Below are 20214 nucleotides of genomic sequence, written 5' to 3'. Positions count from 1 at the left end.
GGAAGGGGACAGGGGTTGGTGCCCTGGTCTAGGAACATCCCATATGCCGTGGCGCGGCTAGGCCCACGAGCCATGGCCACTGAGCCGGCGCGTCCGGAGCCTGTGCTCCGCAATGGGAGAGGCCACAACAGTGAGAGGCCCGTGTACAGAAAAAAAAAAAAAAAAAAAAAGCCATCACAGACAATGGAGTGTCCTTGGGTATGAGGACAGAAGCCACACTCTTTGGAAGTGGAAGATAAAAGTAGTCCAGGTCTCCAAGAACTTTGTATTTCACAATACCCCTGAAATACCTACTTCCCAACTTTATGTGAGAGAGTAAATCCTTGAGCATTTAAACCATTGACTGAATCTTTGTTGCTCTATAACCAAAAGCAATTCTTAATGGATAAACAATGGAATTATAATTTACAGAAGATGAGATAAATGGATTGATGGATAGAGTCATAGATATCTATGAGATATTGGCAAGACCAATAGGTAGGTTAAGAAAAAATACATTAAATATAATCCTATTTTTAATTTTAATTTTTTCTCTTTTTAAAAATTTTGATTTTAAACTTAACAGAAGGATGGGAGTTGCATGTGTGTATATGAAGAGAAAAAAGTTTGGAAAGTTGTGCACTGCAGTGTTTTCAAGGGTTATTTGTAGGGGATGAGATTATGTAGAACATCCACTTCCTTATTACTGGTTAGAACTTTTGTTCTTAACAGTGAGAAGGTATAACCATTGTAATTAGAATAAAATACGCCAATTATTTGATATTCACATATCTAAAGAGACAGACAACACATTATTCTGGCTTTATCCTATGACTGTGTTAAAAATTTTTAGTTAAACTACTTGTTACAATGATTTTTTTGAAATACAGAATTGTACTTATTTTAGCAATCAACAATCTCTAAGTATACAAAATACATTTAAGGCAGAGGTAAAATCAATTCTTTCAAAAAAATAACAGCTTGTTACTGGAATGGGAAATGTCCTATTGTAATTGACATGATAGTAAATCATGAATCTCGAAGGTGAATACGTAATAATACCCAGAGGAGCTACGTTCAAGAACAGGAGTAAAAACAGACTTAGCAGACTAATTAATAATCCCACATCCTCCAAATCCACAAAGATTAACATAAAAAAGGGGAGCTTCCTCCATCATATTAAAATAAACTCTGCATAAAAGACCTGCCTGGAGTGATTTTTGTATTGAGTAACAAAACAGTAGAAAATAGAATAAAAGTTAATAATCCACTGCGTGGAAATAACTAATCACCTAAAGGGATCTAAAAAGTTCATGCAGGGGCTTCCCCAGTGGTGCAGTGGTTGAGAGTCTGCCTGCCGATGCAGGGGACACGGGTTCGAGCCCTGGTCCGGGGAGATCCCACATGCTGCGGGATGCAGGGGACACGGGTTCGAGCCCTGGTCCGGGAAGATCCCACATGCTGCGGAGCAACTGGGCCCGTGAGCCACAACTGCTGAGCCTGCGCGTCCGGAGCCTGTGCTCCGCAACAAGACAGTCCACGATAGTGAGAGGCCCACGCACCGCGATGAAGAGTGGCCCCCACTTGCCGCAACTGGAGAAAGCCCTCGCACAGAAACGAAGACCCAACACAGCCAAAAATAATTAATTAATTAATTAATTAATTAAAAATGAATATCTGCTTAAAAAAAATCAAACTTATAAAATAAAATAAAAAATAAAAAGTTCATGCAGGTGGGCAGGGTGAGCAATCTTGGTACAGTTTTCTCCGCAATTCACCCTCTGATCTAGTGACTTGTAATCTAGAACAGTGACTTCCACACCATGCTGCCTCGTATCAGATCCTTGCCATCTGACTGACCAGGGAAGAACTAAGTCTCCCTCTTGGGTAAGGATGTGTGTGCACTTACCTTCCCACTGGCCTGTCAGCACCAAGGTCCTGTTAATTACCACGTCAATTTCTGAAGCGCCATCTTCCACAGCCAATCTGATCTCTTCTAATCGTGTTTTTAAATGAGTCTGCCCAGCTGGAAAGCCAGTGGCCACTAGTAGAGAAAGAAGGAAAAAAAAAAAAGAAAGGAAGAAAGGTAGTGAGGGAGGGAGGGAGGGAGAGAGGGAGGGAGAGAGGGAGGGAGGGACACAAATTTCAACTGGTCAGTATCTCAATAAAGAATTTCAGACCAAAAAAATTAGCGTTTAGACCAAAGCATGAATGACACTTTAGAATTTCATGCCAACCTTGCAAAGTGAAGTGTAAAGAAACTGAATGCAATTTTATATAGTACTGACGTTAGGATAAATATTAGTATTATATCCTTTGGAAGACCTGAAATTAAGTTGCTACAGAGATGCTCAAGGGGGTGCTTTAAGTAAACAGCAATTAAGATATGCCATCGTCAAAGCGAAAGTCAGAAGATAGTAGCTACAGCCCTGTCTTGACGGACACTAGTTAATTCGGGATCCTACTCATGACCAAGTTGGCTATCACTGTCATGATTTACTCATTCACATTTACAGCTGTTGTAACCAAATTGTAATATAGGTTCCTCTCACTGCCCATTTTAAACTGAACAGCCAAGCAGATGAGAATAAAGGGGAGATGCTACACGATGGAAAAGCACATAATTCGTCCACAAAACTGGGGCAGGGGTGAACTGGGAAGAGCAGGGCCACGCATAAATAAAAGGAAAACAAACAATGACACTTTGGAAAAAGTATTAACATTTTTAACATGCTAATCATTAATTCCATTCCTGTGTCTAAAGATAACCTTTCATGTTTCCTTGATGTTATTAAATTCCTTGGGTCCGCTACCTTAGAGGAAAGCATGTTTCCCTGCTGTATAAAGGAAAAGCTGAATTGACTGAGGCTAATGAAAAATGAAGGTTGATAAAGGTGTAGCTAGCTGCCAAATACTCTGGGAATCTTCACAAATAGGTGGTAAATAAATACTGTATAGTCTGTTTCTTTTGATGTATCCCTAATAAAATAAATTAATGATTTTCTTAGCTTCCTTCTTTAAAGCACCAGGATATTCCTCTAATACCTTTTAAAAGGAGAATCTAGGGCTTCCCTGGTGGGGCAGTGGTTGAGAGTCCGCCTGCCGATGCTGGGGACGCGGGTTCGTGCCCCGGGCCGGGAGGATCCCACATGCCGCGGAGTGGCCGGGCCCGTGAGCCATGGCCGCTGAGCCTACGCGTCCGGAGCCTGTGCTCCGCAACGGGAGAGGCCACAAGAGAGGCCCGTGTACCGCAAAAACAACAACAAAAAAAAAAAAAAAAAAAAAAAGAGAGAGAATCTAATTTTATATGTATCTATCCATATGTAAATACATACACACACACACACACACACACACACACACACACACACACACGGAAGCTTTTAGTAAGACTTTTCCCTCCCTCATGCCTCGTTCTCCTACTGCATCTATCTTAAGTCAGTAACTCTTTTTTCTTTTTAATATTTATTTATTTGGCTGCGCCGGATCTTTGCTGCCTTGTGTTGCAGCATGTGGGATCTAGTTCCCTGACCAGGGATCGAACCCGGGCCCCCTGCATTGGGAGCGTGGATTCTTACGCACTGGACCACCAGGTAAGTCCCTACATCTATCTTAAGTCAAAAACTCTTGAACACACTCTCTTTTCTTTATCTCTCAGGCTTGGGGGTGGCTCTCATCATCTCCCACGTGGCCTGTGATGAGTCTAAGTAACTCCATTCCACCCCTCTATAATTTGTCCACTACCATCCCTTAACTTAACTACGTCGTGAGGCGGATCATGGTATGTCTCTGCTTAACATCTTTTGGTATCTTCCCCGTCACCAAAATAAAACCCGGATGCCACAGCCTGGTATGGTTTCCCCATGGGATCTGACCCCAATCTACCTCTCCAGCTTCAACTCCCAAGCTCTGCCTTTGTCCTACCTTAGGATCCAACAACTGCAAACCCATTTCAGTTCCCTGAACTGTGCTTCTGCATCTTCACATGTGCTAGCGCCTCTGTCTAAAATGCCATTCCTTAGCTTATCAACTCTCTAAACTCTTCCTTAAGACCCAATGCAGGGGTCTTACTACCTCCTCTATGAAGCATACCCCTACCCACCGAGTGTCATCAACCTCTGCAGAAGAAATCACTACCCGCTCAGAGTTACAACTGTACCTTCTGCATATCTATATTGTTATATGTTACATATAAATAATATTACATGCCCTGGGTTACAATTTTTTTTTAAACTTGACTAGTCCTCCTAAACAGCTAAGTTTCCTTTAAGGACAGAGATACAGTTCTATATTCTTAGGAATTAATACATATAATGTCTGCTACTCAACAGGCAATTAAAAAATATGAAAATAACAGATAAATACAACCAATTACATATATAAAACTAATTAAAATCATAGTATAAAACCACAGAGATAATACCCCAAAGTGTCTGAGTTGAAGAACTGGAAACATGTTGATAAAACGACAACAGAAGCCACAAATTTTACCTGATGCCACTGGGATATCACAGCCTGCAGCCTTTAGTGCTTTTACTGCATCACATACCCGGGCGGGATAAACACAAATGGCAGCTGTAGTAATGCCTATGAAGAAAGAAATCATAACAGCCTAGTTTATGTGAAGTTCAAGTCACACAATATGCTTTTAATTATTATTTATACTTCAACATTGGCAGAAATCAAAATGAGAGAAAAAATAATTCCCCTACGATGCTGCAACAAATTAAAAGGTTTTTACTTTCCACATTCCCTTCTGGCTCTTGACAACATGGATCATTTTCTCATCATCACGGTTACAGAATAAAATATATATATTTTTTTAATTTTATTCTATTTTTTAATTGAAGTAGAGTTGACTTACAATGTTGTGCCCATCTCTGCTGCACAGCGAAGTGACTCAGTTGTACACATATAGACTTTTTTAAAATATTCTTTTCCATTATGATTTATCACAGGATATTATAGTTCCCTGTGTTATACAGTAGGACCTTGTTGTTTATCCATCCTATATATAATAGTTTGCATCTGCTAATCCCAAACTCCCAGTCCTTCCCTCCCCCATCCCCTCCCCCTTGGCAACCACAAGTCTGTTCTCTATGTCTATGAGTCTGTCTCTGTTCTGTAGATAGGTTCATCTGTACCATATTTTAGATTCCACATATAAGTGATGTCACGTAATATTTGTCTTTCTAACTAAGAATGATAATCTCTAGTTGCATCCATGTTGCTGCAAATGGCATTATTTTGTTCTTTTTTATGGCTGAGTAGTGTTCCATTGTATATATGTACATCTTCTTTATCCATTCCTCTGTCAATGGACATTTCGGTTGTTTTCATGTTTTGGTTATTGTGAATAGTGCTGCTATGAACATAGGGATGCATGTACCTTTTCGAATTATAGTTTTGTCTCGGTATATGCCCAGGAGTGGGATTGCTGGATCATACAGTAATTCTATTTTTAGTTTTCTGAGAACCTCCACACTGTTTTCCATAGTGGCTGCACCAACTTACATTCCCACCAACAGTGTAGGAGTGTTCCCTTTCCTCCACACTCTCTCTAGCATTTGTTATGTGTAGACTTTTTAAAGAAGGCCATTCTGACTGGTGTGAGGTGGTACCTCATTGTAGTTCTGATTTGCATTTCTCTAATAATTAGTGATGGTGAGCATCTTTTCACGTGCCTACTGGCCATCTGTATGTCTTCTTTGGAGAAATGTCTATTAAGGTCTTCTGCCCATTTTTCAATTGGGTTGTTTGTTTTTCTGTTGTTGAGTTGTATGAGCTGTTTGTATATCTTGGAGATTAAGCCCTTGTCTGTTGCATCATTTGCAAATATTTTCTCTCATTCCATAGGTTGTCTTTTTGTTTTTGTTGTTGTTGTTGTTGTTTTTATGGTTTCTTTTGCTGTGCAAAAGCCTACAAGTTTGATTAGGTCCCATTTGTCTATTTTTGTTTTTATTTCTATTGCCTTGGGAGACTGCCCTAAGAAAACATTGGTACAATTTATGTCAGAAAATATTTTGCCTATGCTCTCTTCTACGAGTTTTATGGTGTCATGTTTTATGTTTAACTCTTTTTTAAAAAAATATATGGAATGCTTCACGAATTTGCGTGCCATCCTTGCACAGGCGCCATCCTAATCTTCTCTGTATCGTTCCAATTTTAGTATATGTGCTGCCAAAGCAAGCACTAGAATAAAATATTTTTGATACATTGTTCTTGGAGGTTAACGTAGTGCCATTTGTAAAAAAATTCCTAAATAGGAAACTTGGTGGCCTTGATCCAATGAAAATGTTTTATTTCATGCAGATAATAAAATCCAGGTTTTTACAGCATTCAAACAGGACAGCAGATGAAGATAAATGTAAGTGAACCTTACAGGGTAGTACAGGCAGACCCTGGAGATAGTGCGGGTTCAGTTCCAGACCACCGCAATAAAGCGAATATCGCAATAAAGTGAGTCACGGGAATTTTTTGGTTTCCTAGTGCATATAAAAGTTATGTTTATACTATACTGTAGTCTATTAACTGTGCAATAGCATTATGTCTAAAAAAAGTACATACCTTAATTTAAAAATATTTTATTGCTAAAAAATGCCAAAGAATTACAATGGTAACATCAAACATCACTGATCACAGATCACCATAACAAATAAAACAATGATGAAAAAGTCTGAAATACTGCAAGAATTATCAAAATGTGACAGAGACATGAAGTGAGCCAATGCTGTTGGAAAAACAGTGCCAATAAATTTGCTCAACGCAGGGCTGCCACAAACCTTCCATTTGTAAAACACATAGTATCTGCAAAGTGCCATAAAACAAGTTACACCTGTTTAGCAAAACGACATTTAACTAATTCTATTCCCTCTTTTGCAGAAAATAATAAAATCTGGATCTGAGCCCTCATTTTGAGGAATAAGATCTTAAATTGAAAAAATTGAAAAATCAAATAGCCACTGTAAAACAATAGCATAAGACTCATATAAAGCTGTTGCTTTTAAGTGGTATAAACGGTAGGTGTTTTAGTGTCAACTCAAAAGAAAACTACTACTTTTCAAAAGCTGTATGTTTGTTTAGGTCTATAAGTTATCTACAAACTATTTGGGATAACATACCTGCATTGGGCCAATGCAGCATCTCTAGCTGCATTCATTATAGACAGGCACCTGGGAACCATGAAGGAGGATCCCTTCATGGTTTAGATCTGGTTCCTAAAACCAGCCCACTGAGTAACAACACACATTGTCCTGGAAATACCATTTCGCCTTCCAGGTCCCAAGTTTCCTCATTTAGAAACAAGGGCATGGAGTCTTAAAATCTCCTCCATTTCTAAAATGTTAAGGTTCTAAACTTACGGCAACTTTAGAAAGTCTTTTCTTTCATGTATACGAAGAGAGTGAGTATAACTTTTTTCCAAAAGATCTAACCTAATATACAAGCTTGCAATATTTCCCATTTGTATTTTATTCTCAAAAGCATTTCATTTACTCACAGAAAATACTTTATGTATGAGGTGTGATTATTAAGTAATGAGACTGGCTTTTTCATATGTGGCTAGGGAATCAGAATCAGTATTTGAGAGTCACTAGATAGAAAACTTCCAAAACTGAAGAACTAGAAAGAAAAATAAAGAAACTCAATACTTGCAACTTTAATCCATGATGGGAAAGAACTGACCTAAAAATGAGACTCAGATTCTTCCTCTGCTGTTTTTCAGAGAAGAATCTCAATTATTTCTCTATGTACACAATTCTATCATGGATTTTATTGCTACCATCATTTTAACAGCTGAATCTTAAGTCCTCTTAGATTTAGTGACTGTTATTGTAAAAAAGGTAAACACCAGACAGACGGTACACATTACCTTTATCATGCATATTTAAAGCTTTTAAGAGATCTTCCCGGATTGGATACTTGGCTTTATAACAGAGCCTTTGAATGTTGGAAGATGTGTCATCGCCTGAAAGTGTAGTAAGATCTATAAAGGTAACAGCTTTCAGGAGCCAAGCGGCCTGGTTTGAAGAAAAGTTAAAAAGAAAGGTTAAAAAAATAATTAATCTCCAACCCAGTTAGTTAGTAAAGAACCATTAGGCACATATGGGTGCTAAAATCTCTTGTCTATGCTGTTCTAAGGCATATGTTCTGATATATGCTCAAGAGTGACCAAAAAGATGAATGTTACATAGAATAAAAAAGAAGGGGAGAAAATAGCTTATAAATGTTTTTTTCTCCCATAGATAACCCAAACTGAAATCCCTAATACATCAAGTCTCCCCACATGTGACTTTTCCACTTCATTCACAAGGAGCCTCAGAGGGCCACCCGCTAGGGGAGAACTTGGGAACAAGGGTTTCTAGCGTACATTTTACCTCCAGCCTGGGTGGAATGAGACACTGTAAAAAGAGTCTCCACCTTCTTTGTTTTTTGTTTTTTTTCAATTTAATCCAATTATAATTTTTAAACAATATTCATATTTCACAACTCATTCTGATGAATTCCTTTTATCTTTTCAATCAGATTATTTCTAAGGATGAGCAAAATGTGACCTGTCATCCTAAAGGATTCAATCACTTGTGAAATAAATTCTGAATTCCTTTTAGTCCTGAGATGCATAGCGTGTCTTTCGTTGGTACACACTGAAGAATATGCTGACCACAAGTACTCTATGAAACATCATTTTTCGAATTTTGAAAAATGATTTAGGAAAATTAATTAGTATGGTAAACATGATGGTCAAAGAAGGTCAACTCATACCTCAGGGCCTCAACAGCGGACACACCAGGTTTAGGTGTTACGGTTTTAAAATTAAAATAGAAGCCAACCAAAGAAGGTATGTCTAAGAAACTGAATAAATACGTTGAGAAAATATGCCATTTAATTCACTCATGAATAAAGATGCCTCAAATTCATTTGTGGCTTTGCCACTCAAGAGTGATAAGATTTTTAACTTGTTTGGATAAATGTGTTATCTTTCTCCAACCCATCATCATCATATATGAATTATTAAAATAAGTCATGGACAGCTGCAATCTTTTAAGTTTAGATGCATCTTGAGCAAAATTCAATCTCGTGGCCTTGAGGGAAGAGACCAGGGCTGTAAACTACAGGGAGAGAATTCTCAAGAAGAGCCCTTACTTGCCACTCCTTTTTCACGGGTCTGCGGGCCTGGATTTGTTCTGCACGCCTCAGAACTGCCGGTTGATTCACTTGTATTTTGGAGATCCAGCTAAGGTCTAAAGGCAAAAGAAGAACACTTTAAAAGTTTTATTAAACATATTCACCTGCTTTTACACGGTCCTTGAAAGGACAGATTTATCACTAAGTAGCAAAGCTCTTTTAAGCCTTATATTTCTTTTTTGCTCAACTACAAATAAATAACCTCGTTGAAGGAAGCCCAGCCATGAAAAGGCCTACTTCATGTAAAATCAAGTACATTTGGAGCTAGGAGAACCTGTACTGATTCATTACACAGATCTGTCTAACAATGGAGGAAAATGTGCTACTCATGCCACGGGCCTCACTTCTGCCAGCAGAGACTTATTTGTAAGTGTCCAGTCCAGGAGAGTGAATGGTTAATAAACACATAGCTGAATTAATATTGGGGCTTAAAGAAATCCTTGATCACGACCTCCTTGCTGATAAAATTTATAACTACTAGATGCCGATAGGATACAGCCCATTCTTTCCTCAAAGGAGAATTTTTCAAAGTGTATTAGAAATTAGTGCACTGGGGCTTCCCTGGTGGCGCAGTGGTTAAGAATCCACCTGCCAAGGCAGGGGACACGGGTTCGAGCCCTGATCCGGGAAGATCCCACATGCCGCAGAGCAACTAAGCCCGTGCACCACAACTACTGAGCCTGCGCTCTAGAGCCTGTGAGTCACAGCTACTGAAGCCCGCATGCCTGGAGCCCGTGCTCTGCAACGAGAAGCCACCGCAATGAAAAGCCCGAGCACCACAGCCAAGACCCAATGCAGCCAAAAATAAACAAATAATTTATTTTAAAAAAGAAAAAAAAAGACTGCTGTGGGCAAGGTGATTCATTAGGAAACATGTCGCAATTACACAGTTCTTTACAATGTGATGGAGAAAACTGCTGAATGCATACTGTACTATGTAACAACACATATCATAATAATAATAAAGTATTTGCATCCACCTCAGAGATAAGACCACCAAGAAAACCAGTTTCTACAAAAGACATTCTCTCATTTTCATTCAATTCTTCTTATCAATATTAACGGTATAGAAATTCCAAATTAGAGTCTGAGTGATTAATACTGATATTCTCATATCGCTGAGGAATGGTAGTTCCCCGGTGGCCTAGTGGTTAGGATTCCCAGCTTTCACTGCCATGGCCCAGGTTCAATCCCTGGTCAGGGAACTGAGATCCCACAAGCTGGGCAGTGGGGCCAAAAAAAAAAAAAAATTTTTTTTTAAATTAAAAATTAAATAAATAAATAAGTATCACTGAAGAAGGAACAAAGTTTGAGTGCTTTTTTTTCTGGTTAAATTATTTTGTTAGTCAAAATCTTGTAACAAAACAGATTTTTAATGTTTCAATCCATCGGCTCCTTGAAGACACTGTATGTTTTCCAGCTTGTCTGCTGACCCAGCTTCACAGAGGAGATGGGAGTCTACGGTCAGGGGCATGAAATCTGCCTCTTCTTCTCCACCCAAAGACTGATTTGGGTCTAGGTAGAGCCCAAGAGAGTCAGACCAGACAGACACGCTAGACTCATCCCAATTTATCTAAGACCTGTAACAACCCCTCTCTACCCAAAGGCTGGAGAGGCTTTTTTTTTTTTTTAAACTACTAATAACGGTGATTAGGTTCCTGGTAAAGACTGTTTCCCTGCCAACAGTCAAAATTACTGAAGTAAGGAGTGGCGTGAAATACAAGGCTGACCGCCAAGCCACTGCTGACAGTGGCCAAAAGAGCTAAGCCTAGGCGGTAGGGCAAGGCTTTGAGGAGTGGTCCTTAATCAGTCACATGACACCTCCTAGAAGCTCCCCTCCCCACCCCCAGGCCCTGCTGCAGGAAGGAGGTCTCAGGCAACCCCAGGACCCTTCACCATCGGGCTCCATCCTCCCTCACGTGCCATTTTCTCCCTCTCCACCCCCCCAACCCTGAGGCACAGCCTTCCTAAACTCCTGGGAGTTCACTGACACGTCACATCGTGTTCTGTCTCTGGACCTGTGTGTGCTGTTTGCTCTCTCCGCCTAGAATGCCCTCCGTTATCTTGACAGTTCATTTGCCACCCTCTCTGTGAACCTTCCCTGAACTACACAGGTTGAGCTATTCCTTTGCTTCTTTGTGCTTCCATGCTTTCAATACTTACAGTCCCTCTTTAGTGCATTCTGAATGGCACTGATTTGTCCAGATGTTCACATTCCCAACAGATTTTTAAAACTCCAAGTAAGGTACCTGACACACGGGTGGCATTCAAGAAATAAACTAAGGGTTCCCACAGACCAGAAATGATCGGGCGATGTCTTTCCAAATTGCTGCTTCTTATTTTTGTTTTTTTAGTGCTTACTTTTTCCCCCCAGCGTGGCTGAGGTATAGTTGACAAATAAAAATAGTACATATTTAAGGTGTATGTCTTGATAAATGTACACACTGTGAAATAATCACCACGGTCAAGCTAATTAACATTATCTATTGCTTCGCACATTTACTGTATCCTTTTTTCTTTTTGTTTTTTATGTATGCTGAGAACATTTAAGATCTACTCTCTTAGCAAATTTCAAGTATACAACAGAGCACTGTTAACTATAGTCACACTGCTGTACAAAAGATCTCCAGGAATTCCTCATCTTGTATAATGAAACTCTGCACCGCAATTGCTTCTGATTAAAGGCTTCTGGATCTCCACAGGAGAAGTTGGGACTGAGACAGGAATGGAATACCTGAGGACATTTCCCCTAAAAACTAATTTTTAGTACAACTGCTCACCAAAGGTTAGAACCCACGAGGCCTGCTCTCACACGCTTCAGACACCACTTGACAGAGAGGTCCCTGCAAACCATCTCTGGGAGAATGTAATAGGATTACTTCTCCCACAGTATCACTGCTAAAAATACCTTTAGTGGTCGTAAAATCATCCAGCCCCATAGTTAATCCAGCCACAGAATTTGCCTCTGTGACCTTCCATGGTAATGAATCATATAAGTGACTATCCCATTTTATTAGCACTTAATTTGCTACTCCTTAATTTCATCAAATAACCCTTGTTCTCCTATTATGGGGTCTGGGGAAAAGAAGGACTGACTGGTCTTTGTTATGTCCTTCACAATTTTTAATATTTTATTCGAGTACCCTTTAGCGTCTTTTTTTCCAGAAGAAGTGATTCTAAGGCACACAGTCTCATCGGGATCATAGAAGCTTCTCTTATGGGGCCAGGAGGTATTTCAAGTACACGGGCCTTTGGGGAGAACAGACATGAAGCCACAGTTGGAAGGTGATGATACTCCTTTCTGAAAGCTCTCCCGTGAAGAAAATCCCAGTGTTCCTCTTAGTACGCCATTTTGGTGGCTTTCAGGCCCTTCTTTCACTTATAAATTTGTTCTCAGATACTCCTCTCACAATTTTTTAGTATTATTATTTTTCCTATTTAAGTCTCAGTGGGGACAGAGATCATTTTCCCTGCAAATCTACTTCGTAGCCTTTCCATTACTTCCATTTGTCTTCAGGGATATTCCTGTACTTCTGTACAATATTCCTAAAACGTGTAACACCAATGACAACTCCACGAAAGGAGGTTTATGGTGTGTTTTGATTTCACCTTTGTTCTCAATGGAGAAAAATCGACTGTGATAATTCATTAGAGACTTGCCCAAATTTGGAAAAGAAAAATTAAACTTCCCGTGTTTTTACTTCTCATTCTTTCTGGGTTTTTACATTTAATTGTACCACCCAAATTTGTGCCGTCTCCAGTCATTTCTTCATATGCACTTGTGCAGTACATTTTTTTTTTAATTAATTTTTATTGGAGTATGGTTGCTTTACAAGGTTGTGTTAGCCTCGACTGCACAACAAAATGAATCAGCCATGCACATACAGATACCAACCTCCCTTTTGGACTTCCCTCCCGTTTCGGTTACCACAGTGCATTAAGTAGAGTTCCCTTTGCTGTACAGTATGTTCCCATCCGTTGTCTACTTTATACATAGTATCAATAATGTATATGTGTCAATCCCAGTCTCCCAATTCCTCCCGCCCCACCCCTTTCTTGTGCAGTACATTTTTAATCCCAGAGTCTATTACTGAGAACCCGTTCCTATTGTAGGCACCCAGATGTCTATTATTTCTGTGTTGTTTATTTTCAATTCTAATTTGCAACTTCCCAGGAATCAGTTACAAGTGCCTAGCACAGAAGTAGGTGCTCAATAAACCCCTTGCATCACAGGAAATTTATTTTTTATCTCAGACACTGAAACTGGTGAAGTACCAACTTCATCATGTCTAGTCTTTCAACCTTAGCCTTGGTTAGCTTTGTTAAAAAAAAAAAAAAAGGAGCCCCGAAGGTCAATATATGCCAGATCCAGCCAAGCTAAGAAGATATTCAATTTACATAAGTAAGGAGACTCAGCCTTGCCCAAGTCCTAAGCCATAAAGATACAGGATAGAGACTGTGCTGGGAGCCACATCCTTTCCAGCAGCAGGTGGGGTCTGGAATGAGTCTTCTTCCCAAGGTCTAGTCTAGCATCCAATAAACCCTGGGTGAGCCCTCCCGGGCATCCATGTCCCCACTGGACATGCCAACTCTTCTAACATTCTACTGTGTAAGCCCAGTCCTTAGAACCCAGATGGACAGTCCAGAAACTAAAACAGCAGCAACCTAGCAGCATACATTGTCACAGCCCACAAAGCCTTGCTACTATGATATCTCCCCACAGCAACTCTGCTCCTAAATCTCTAAGTGCCAACCCACATACATTCACCAACCAGACCATTCTTCAGGTTACCAGTCCAAGCCCAGGTGAGTGATGAGTTTACTACACCCTCTGAAATACTTCAGTTAGACTGCTGGCACCAAGTTGAAGGCCAACTTGATCTGCCAATTGGTTTCCTCTGCACCAGTCTTGTCTATTCTCTGCTTACACTCCTCTTCCGACAGGCAGTCTTGCATCCCCAGCTACATGGGTTATACCACTCTTTCAGAATACATCATCACAGCGGAAGATAGTTCGGGTTCATGTGACAAGGTGTGTGCATTCCTGCACCTGGCTTTGCACACAGCAGTGTCACATCAGGATTTTAAAGCTTCCTCACTTTCTTTTTATCCTTCATCCCTCCTTGAGACATCAGCCATCTCTCAACTATTGCTGCTCTTTAGTAATCAGCTGCCTATTTCTGTCAATTATACTCCTCGATTTATTAGCTATTGTCAGCAGGTTACTCTGGACACTGAAAGGAGAACCCAATCGTTTATTGTGGCACCTAAAATACTGTTTGGTCCAGTCCTCAGTTGGCTATTTCAGCTCCACTTGTTCCCAGGATGCCCATAATCGCTTGGTTATCAGCCTCAGAAGCTTAGCAGCAGTTGGTGGCTGCAGTTACGTGTAGCTAGATAAACATAAACCCTTGGTGGAACGAAGCGCCCACAAGCAAGTCCTACAACCTCTCCACTTAGCGTTTCCTCGGTACAGGCACTGTGCTAAACGGTGTGAGGAATGCAATGGCAGTAAATAGGTTGTTCCTCTCCTGGAAAAGCTTGGGGAGGAAAGGAAGTGAATAATACAAAATGTAAGCCCACACATGAGAGCAAAAAGCAATGCTTTCAACCAGCGGTTCCCAACTGATCCCACAGGTTCCATCAATGAGGAATCTTTCAGTTGAAAAATGATGAAAACTGACTCTGTTGACTGAAACAAAAAAGGAAGGATATTAAGAACTCAGATAATGGAGAAGAGAAGAACAAGCTCAGAAAACAGACAGGAACCAAAGATAATAACAGAGAGCCAAAAGCTGGAAGAATAATGCCAGCGTTTAAGAGCAACAGTCTGGCCAAGATGCCACCAGCAGCTGCTGCTGAACACCACTGCCATCTTTAACTCACTCGGGGCCCCAAGTCCATATAAACACATCCGGTACTTGACCCATGCGTGACTGCGGGGCCCGGGAGGAGAGGAAACATCTACTCCTTCCTCTGCAGTAGCCCCAACCGAGTCTACATACTAGGAGATCTCCCAACAACGAGAGGATGTGAGTTGGTTGTTGAAGAGCAGAAAAGGATAAATGTCTGTGACAATGATCAATAAGTTCGGGACATGCTAGATGGGAAAACTTCTCTTGGAGATGCAGAAGGCACAGTAGCTTATTAAACACTATGAGAACGCCCACATTTAAGAAACCTCTGGAATTTTCTTTAATCCAGCACTTCTCAAACTTGACCACTAAATGTTTTCTCCCTATAACATACTTACCACACTGGCTGGACAATAAGTCAAGTTCAGATGAAGGGTAGGTTAGAGTAGACTCATCCAGTTGGCCAAAAAAAACCCTTCATGGATAAGCAGAGATTTGAAATTGACCCTGAAGTATGGCTCTGAACCTGGAGGCATTTTTGGTTGTCACCGCTTCGGGTGGGAAACTGCCACTTGTATCTCGTGAGCAGAGGCCAGAAATGCTGGTAAACTTCCTACAGTGCACAGGACTGATGCTACCACATCCCACAATAAAGAATTATCTGAGCCCAAGTGTCAATAATGCCAAGGTTGAGAAACTCTGCCCAAGTGATGGGCAGGATCTGTGAAAAATATAGAGGAAGTACAAGAGGTCTGTGGGTAACAGGAATATCAGGAACAAATGCAGCTTGGCTCTATGTGATTGACAGTGGCTTGTCTCTAAAGCTCCTTAAGTACCAGGCTAAGGAGTCTAGATCTGTGCTAGCCCATCAGTAGCCACTGGCCACATGCAACTCTTCGAGAACTTGAAACGTGGATCATCAAAACTGAGATGTGCTTTACGTACAAAATACACAGCAGATTTCAAAGATTTAGTACAAAAAAGGCATGTAAAATATCATTTTAGCTATGTTTTGATACTGACTACACATTGAATTGAAATGATAATACGTGGGACACATTTGGTTAAATAAAGTGTTATTAAAATTATGTTCACCTGTTTCTACTTTTTCCAACATGCATACTAGAAGATTTTTGATCACTTTGTGCTGCACATTGCATTTCTATTAGACAACACTGCTCTAGACTTTATCCTAAAAGTGATCAGAGCCACTGAAAATTTCCAAACTGGACTGTAACAGAATTAAAGAAGTATTTACTAAAAAATAATCAGCATACAGTATATGTCCCATAGAAATGCTTACACGAGTATGCAAATGCAAATATGGAAAGGTATTTATGGTAGTATTGTTGCAAATGACACCAAGATCCATGATCAGCTCAATGAAACACAGCAAATCCATAATATAGAATATGATCCAGCCATTAAAAAGTATGAGGTAGATCAGTAAGTACTGTCACGGAAAACTGATTATGATTCATTACTCAGTGAAAATAAGTAACCTGCACAGCAGTGATTTTTTAAATTAAAAATGTTTAGAAAAAACAAAAATATAAAACATATATCTGTTGGTATATGTGCAAAAAAATAACAGAATGTATACCAAATTGACCAAAGTGTTTCTCTTCAGAGGTAGAATTACATTAAGATTTCTACTTTCCCGTGTTATATATTTACATAATACTTTAAACTTTTTACAAAGGGCATGCATTACCTTATCGAGCAGTAAAAACAAAATATGCTTAACTCTTTGGAATTAAGAGGCACTGCCAGGTAGCAGTGTGCAGGACAGGTGGAGAGGGAGGGAGACAAGAGCAGGTAGACCAGTAAGACGGCTGCTGCTGTAGCCCAGGCATCAGCGTGTGCAATGCCTCCCTGGGGCACTTCACCCCACCAAACCTTTCACGACCAATCCTTGGCCACAGAGATCTTCCACAAGGCCAGCCTGACACAACTGCACAGTGCCAGGCAGAAATGATAATACCAGATGCCACTGTTACTGCTCCCATAGAAAAGATCACCAAAACCTTAGCACCATGGGCCACCAGACAGAAGCTGATTATTACATGAATCCTATATGATACCAACATCACACCTGGGCAAGACAGGCCCACACTCTAGAGAGCCTGCTCTGCTCTGGCCCTCCCATAGCAGTGCCCTTCCCCGTAGGTAAGGAGTCTGTGGCGCCAAGAGTACATACTTTCCCCAAGATCACATTCCCCTTCTGGGCCAGGCTCAAGGTGCACAGGACCCCAGCATTTCCAGACTAAATGGCTCTAGGCCTACTTACAGAGTCTACGGGGGTCTCCATCCCAAAGTGAACAGCTTAGACGTAAGATATGAGACAGACAAGGGACTTTCTTCATGGGAAGCTTGATAAATGCAATTCTGGCTATGAATTACATTTATTCATTCATTCAACTAACATCAAAGAAGTACCCACAATGGTGCCAGCACTGATGCAGGCTCTGCGGATTCAGCAGCAGATGAACAAACAAACCCTTACTCTTACAGAGCTTTTTCTAATGAGAAGAGACAGATAAACATACACATACATACTGGTCCTCACTAGGGGAACCACATCATCCTAGTTCACCCAGGACATGCCCAGTGTACACCCCCGTCCCATCTGGTTTAGCATTTGTCCCGTATATTTTGTTGTTTAACAAACCTTAAAACAAACCAGCATGGGTTTGGTAGACTCCAGCTTCTACCACCATCACCAGTAAAAGTGTGTGAGAGACAAGAGCAGTGAACAGAGATCTCACTTGGACATGTGATGTGGGTCACTCTGTAGAGAACAAAACTTCACTCTTTTCCCCACCCTTCTTCCAGCCATTACAAAACTAACACTACCAGCATTTTGGACATACGCTGATGAGGACAGGTACTTGCAATACTGGCGGCGCCCTCCAGTCTTGGGTGGTGGTGGGAGAAATATGCATGATGTTGTGCCTCTGCTGCTTGGGCCCTGGCCTGAGCCCAAGCCTGCAGGAAACACAGACGCACCATGGCAGCAGTCAGCAGGGCATGAGAAGTAAGAGAACCTGTAGGTTAGGTGACCACAGCATATGTGTAGGGGACCTCTCGATTCCTGAAGGACAGCAAACTGAAAGCATTGCTTTTATCCTTTTTATATCCTGTAAGCCTGAAAGTATGTATTTGGGGTTAGGCTTTTTTATTTTGGGAAAAAAAAAAATCTATCAGCAACAATGAACTCAAAAAAGTATGTTTAGGGAATTCCCTGGCAGTCCAGTGGCTAGGACTCCACGTTTTCACTGCCGAGTGCCCGAGTTCAATCCCTGGTCAGGGAACTAAGATCCCTCAAGCATGGTGCAGCCAAAAAAAAAAAAAAAAAAAGTTTAATGAAAAATTAAATTCTGAATTTCCATTTCTTGGAAAAGTTGTTGATCTATAATCTACACAAAATGTTTTTGAACATTTATCACAGGCCAGCATATCTCTACAAGACCCGAATCTGCTAAATAACATTCACATTTACTTTAAAAATTAGCAGTTAAGAAGCCTGTGCTTAAAGATGGCAATTTAACAGAAGCCTCAGAAGATACGGTTACATAAAACTCTGAAGCATGACTTTTCATTGAGATAAAATGAGTACTCTAAATAGTGCTTGTTTTCACAACCAAAATTCTACTGTATGTACAAGAAGTAAAGCAGTAGTTATTAATTTGTTGGCTCCAGAAACAGAAGAATTTCACAAATAACTAAACAACATAAGTTTTATATAAGTCATGGGTGCTTTAAAAAGAAAAATGAGTTAAATTAACTCAAATATTGGCTCATTTTTAAAAACCTAACATTAAATCAAAGAAAAAAATTTCAGAAATCTATTTGTTGAAGGTAAAACACCTGACATTATTGTGACTGCCACTGTAAATTCAGTTAAAGAGGTTAGCACTGAACAAATAATTATTTGATTTTGCAGAGATGACACAGATGCAAATTTTATTGGAGTATAGCATCACAATAAAAACAATGTTCTTATTAAGAAACTCAGGGAGGGCTTCCCTGGTGGTGCAGTGGTTGGGAATCTGCCTGCTAATGCAGGGGACACGGGTTCGAGCCCTGGTCCGGAAGGATCCCGCATGCCGTGGGGCAACCAACCCCACGAGCAACAACTGCTGAAGCCTGCGCGCCTACAGCCCGCGCTCCGCAGCAGGAGAAGCCACCGCAATGAGAAGCCCGCGCACCACAACAAAGAACAAAAAAGCAGCCAAAATAAATAGATTAAATAAATTAAAAAAAAAAAAAAAATCACCCGAAAGAGGGATTCGAATGGGGTAGGAGATTTTATATTTTATCAAAAAAAAAAAAAAAAAAAAAAGAAACCCAGGGAGCAGAAATACACTTGGATCTGGTTGTGATAGACACCTAACTTACAATTTCATCCAAATAAGCTTCCATAGTCTTAACAATCAAAGTACAAGCTATAGCTGTCAAATTTTAAATATTTTACATATACACAGAATAAGTGAACTCCTGATCTTTGTGAGAAAGCTGATGTTGTGTTTTTGGTTTTTTTTGCGGTACGCGGGCCTCTCACTGCCGTGGCCTCTCCCGTTGCAGAGCACAGGCTCCGGATGCGCAGGCTCAGCGGCCATGGCTCACGGGCCCAGCCGCTCCGCGGCATGTGGGATCTTCCCGGACCGGGGCACGAACCCGCGTCCCCTGCATCGGCAGGCGGACTCTCAACCACTGCGCCACCAGGGAAGCCCAAAGCTGATGTTTAATTAAAAATAAATACTTCCTGGCAGTGTGCACTATCTCTTTGCTGGTTATCATCAGTTGATTATTAGGAACATTTGACTCTTTGAAGAGGAAGAACCATTTTGTCAATCAGCCTAAGATGACATACACAAGTCTTGAACTATTTTATAAATGAGACCTTTAAATGTTGGCTTTACTTTTCTTTTTTCAATATCAGTTGAAAAATCTTTTTTTAAAAAAACTTATTAAATAAATAAAACACCCAAAGCCTCCAGCTTTTGAAACTTAGTGAACGACAACTATTGTTGACAATTGTTTGTAAATATTGCAAACAGGAAGACACTGAAATGTATCCCTCTACAAATGAGAGGACTTGGACAAATTAAATGAGGAGATTTCAACTAGCGTATAGGCTGAATTTTAAAATTCTAAAATTGTACTTTGGAATATCTCGACTTAGCTGTTTTTT

General features: G+C 40.4%; 1 protein-coding gene and 1 non-coding gene across 3 annotated transcripts in view; both read right to left on the bottom strand.

The window, feature by feature from the left end:
- DERA (deoxyribose-phosphate aldolase) overlaps window positions 1-20214 on the bottom strand; it is a 120167-nt gene that overhangs the window by 67903 nt on the left and 32050 nt on the right. For both annotated transcript variants that reach the window (XM_024129191.3, XM_024129192.3), the window contains exons 2-5: window positions 9121-9218; window positions 7850-7997; window positions 4471-4566; window positions 1889-2023 (exon numbers count right to left, since the gene is read on the bottom strand). In XM_024129191.3, the coding sequence (XP_023984959.1) occupies window positions 1889-2023; window positions 4471-4566; window positions 7850-7997; window positions 9121-9218 (477 nt within the window). The remainder of the gene's footprint in view (window positions 1-1888; window positions 2024-4470; window positions 4567-7849; window positions 7998-9120; window positions 9219-20214) is intronic.
- On the bottom strand, window positions 6066-6172 carry LOC112066368 (U6 spliceosomal RNA). Its single transcript, XR_002892589.1, has one exon. It is a non-coding gene; the product is annotated as a U6 spliceosomal RNA (small nuclear RNA).

This window comes from Physeter macrocephalus, chromosome 6, assembly GCF_002837175.3.
Source record: "Physeter macrocephalus isolate SW-GA chromosome 6, ASM283717v5, whole genome shotgun sequence".
Taxonomy (NCBI): domain Eukaryota; kingdom Metazoa; phylum Chordata; class Mammalia; order Artiodactyla; family Physeteridae; genus Physeter; species Physeter macrocephalus.
This window is presented reverse-complemented; position numbering and strand designations above follow the sequence as displayed.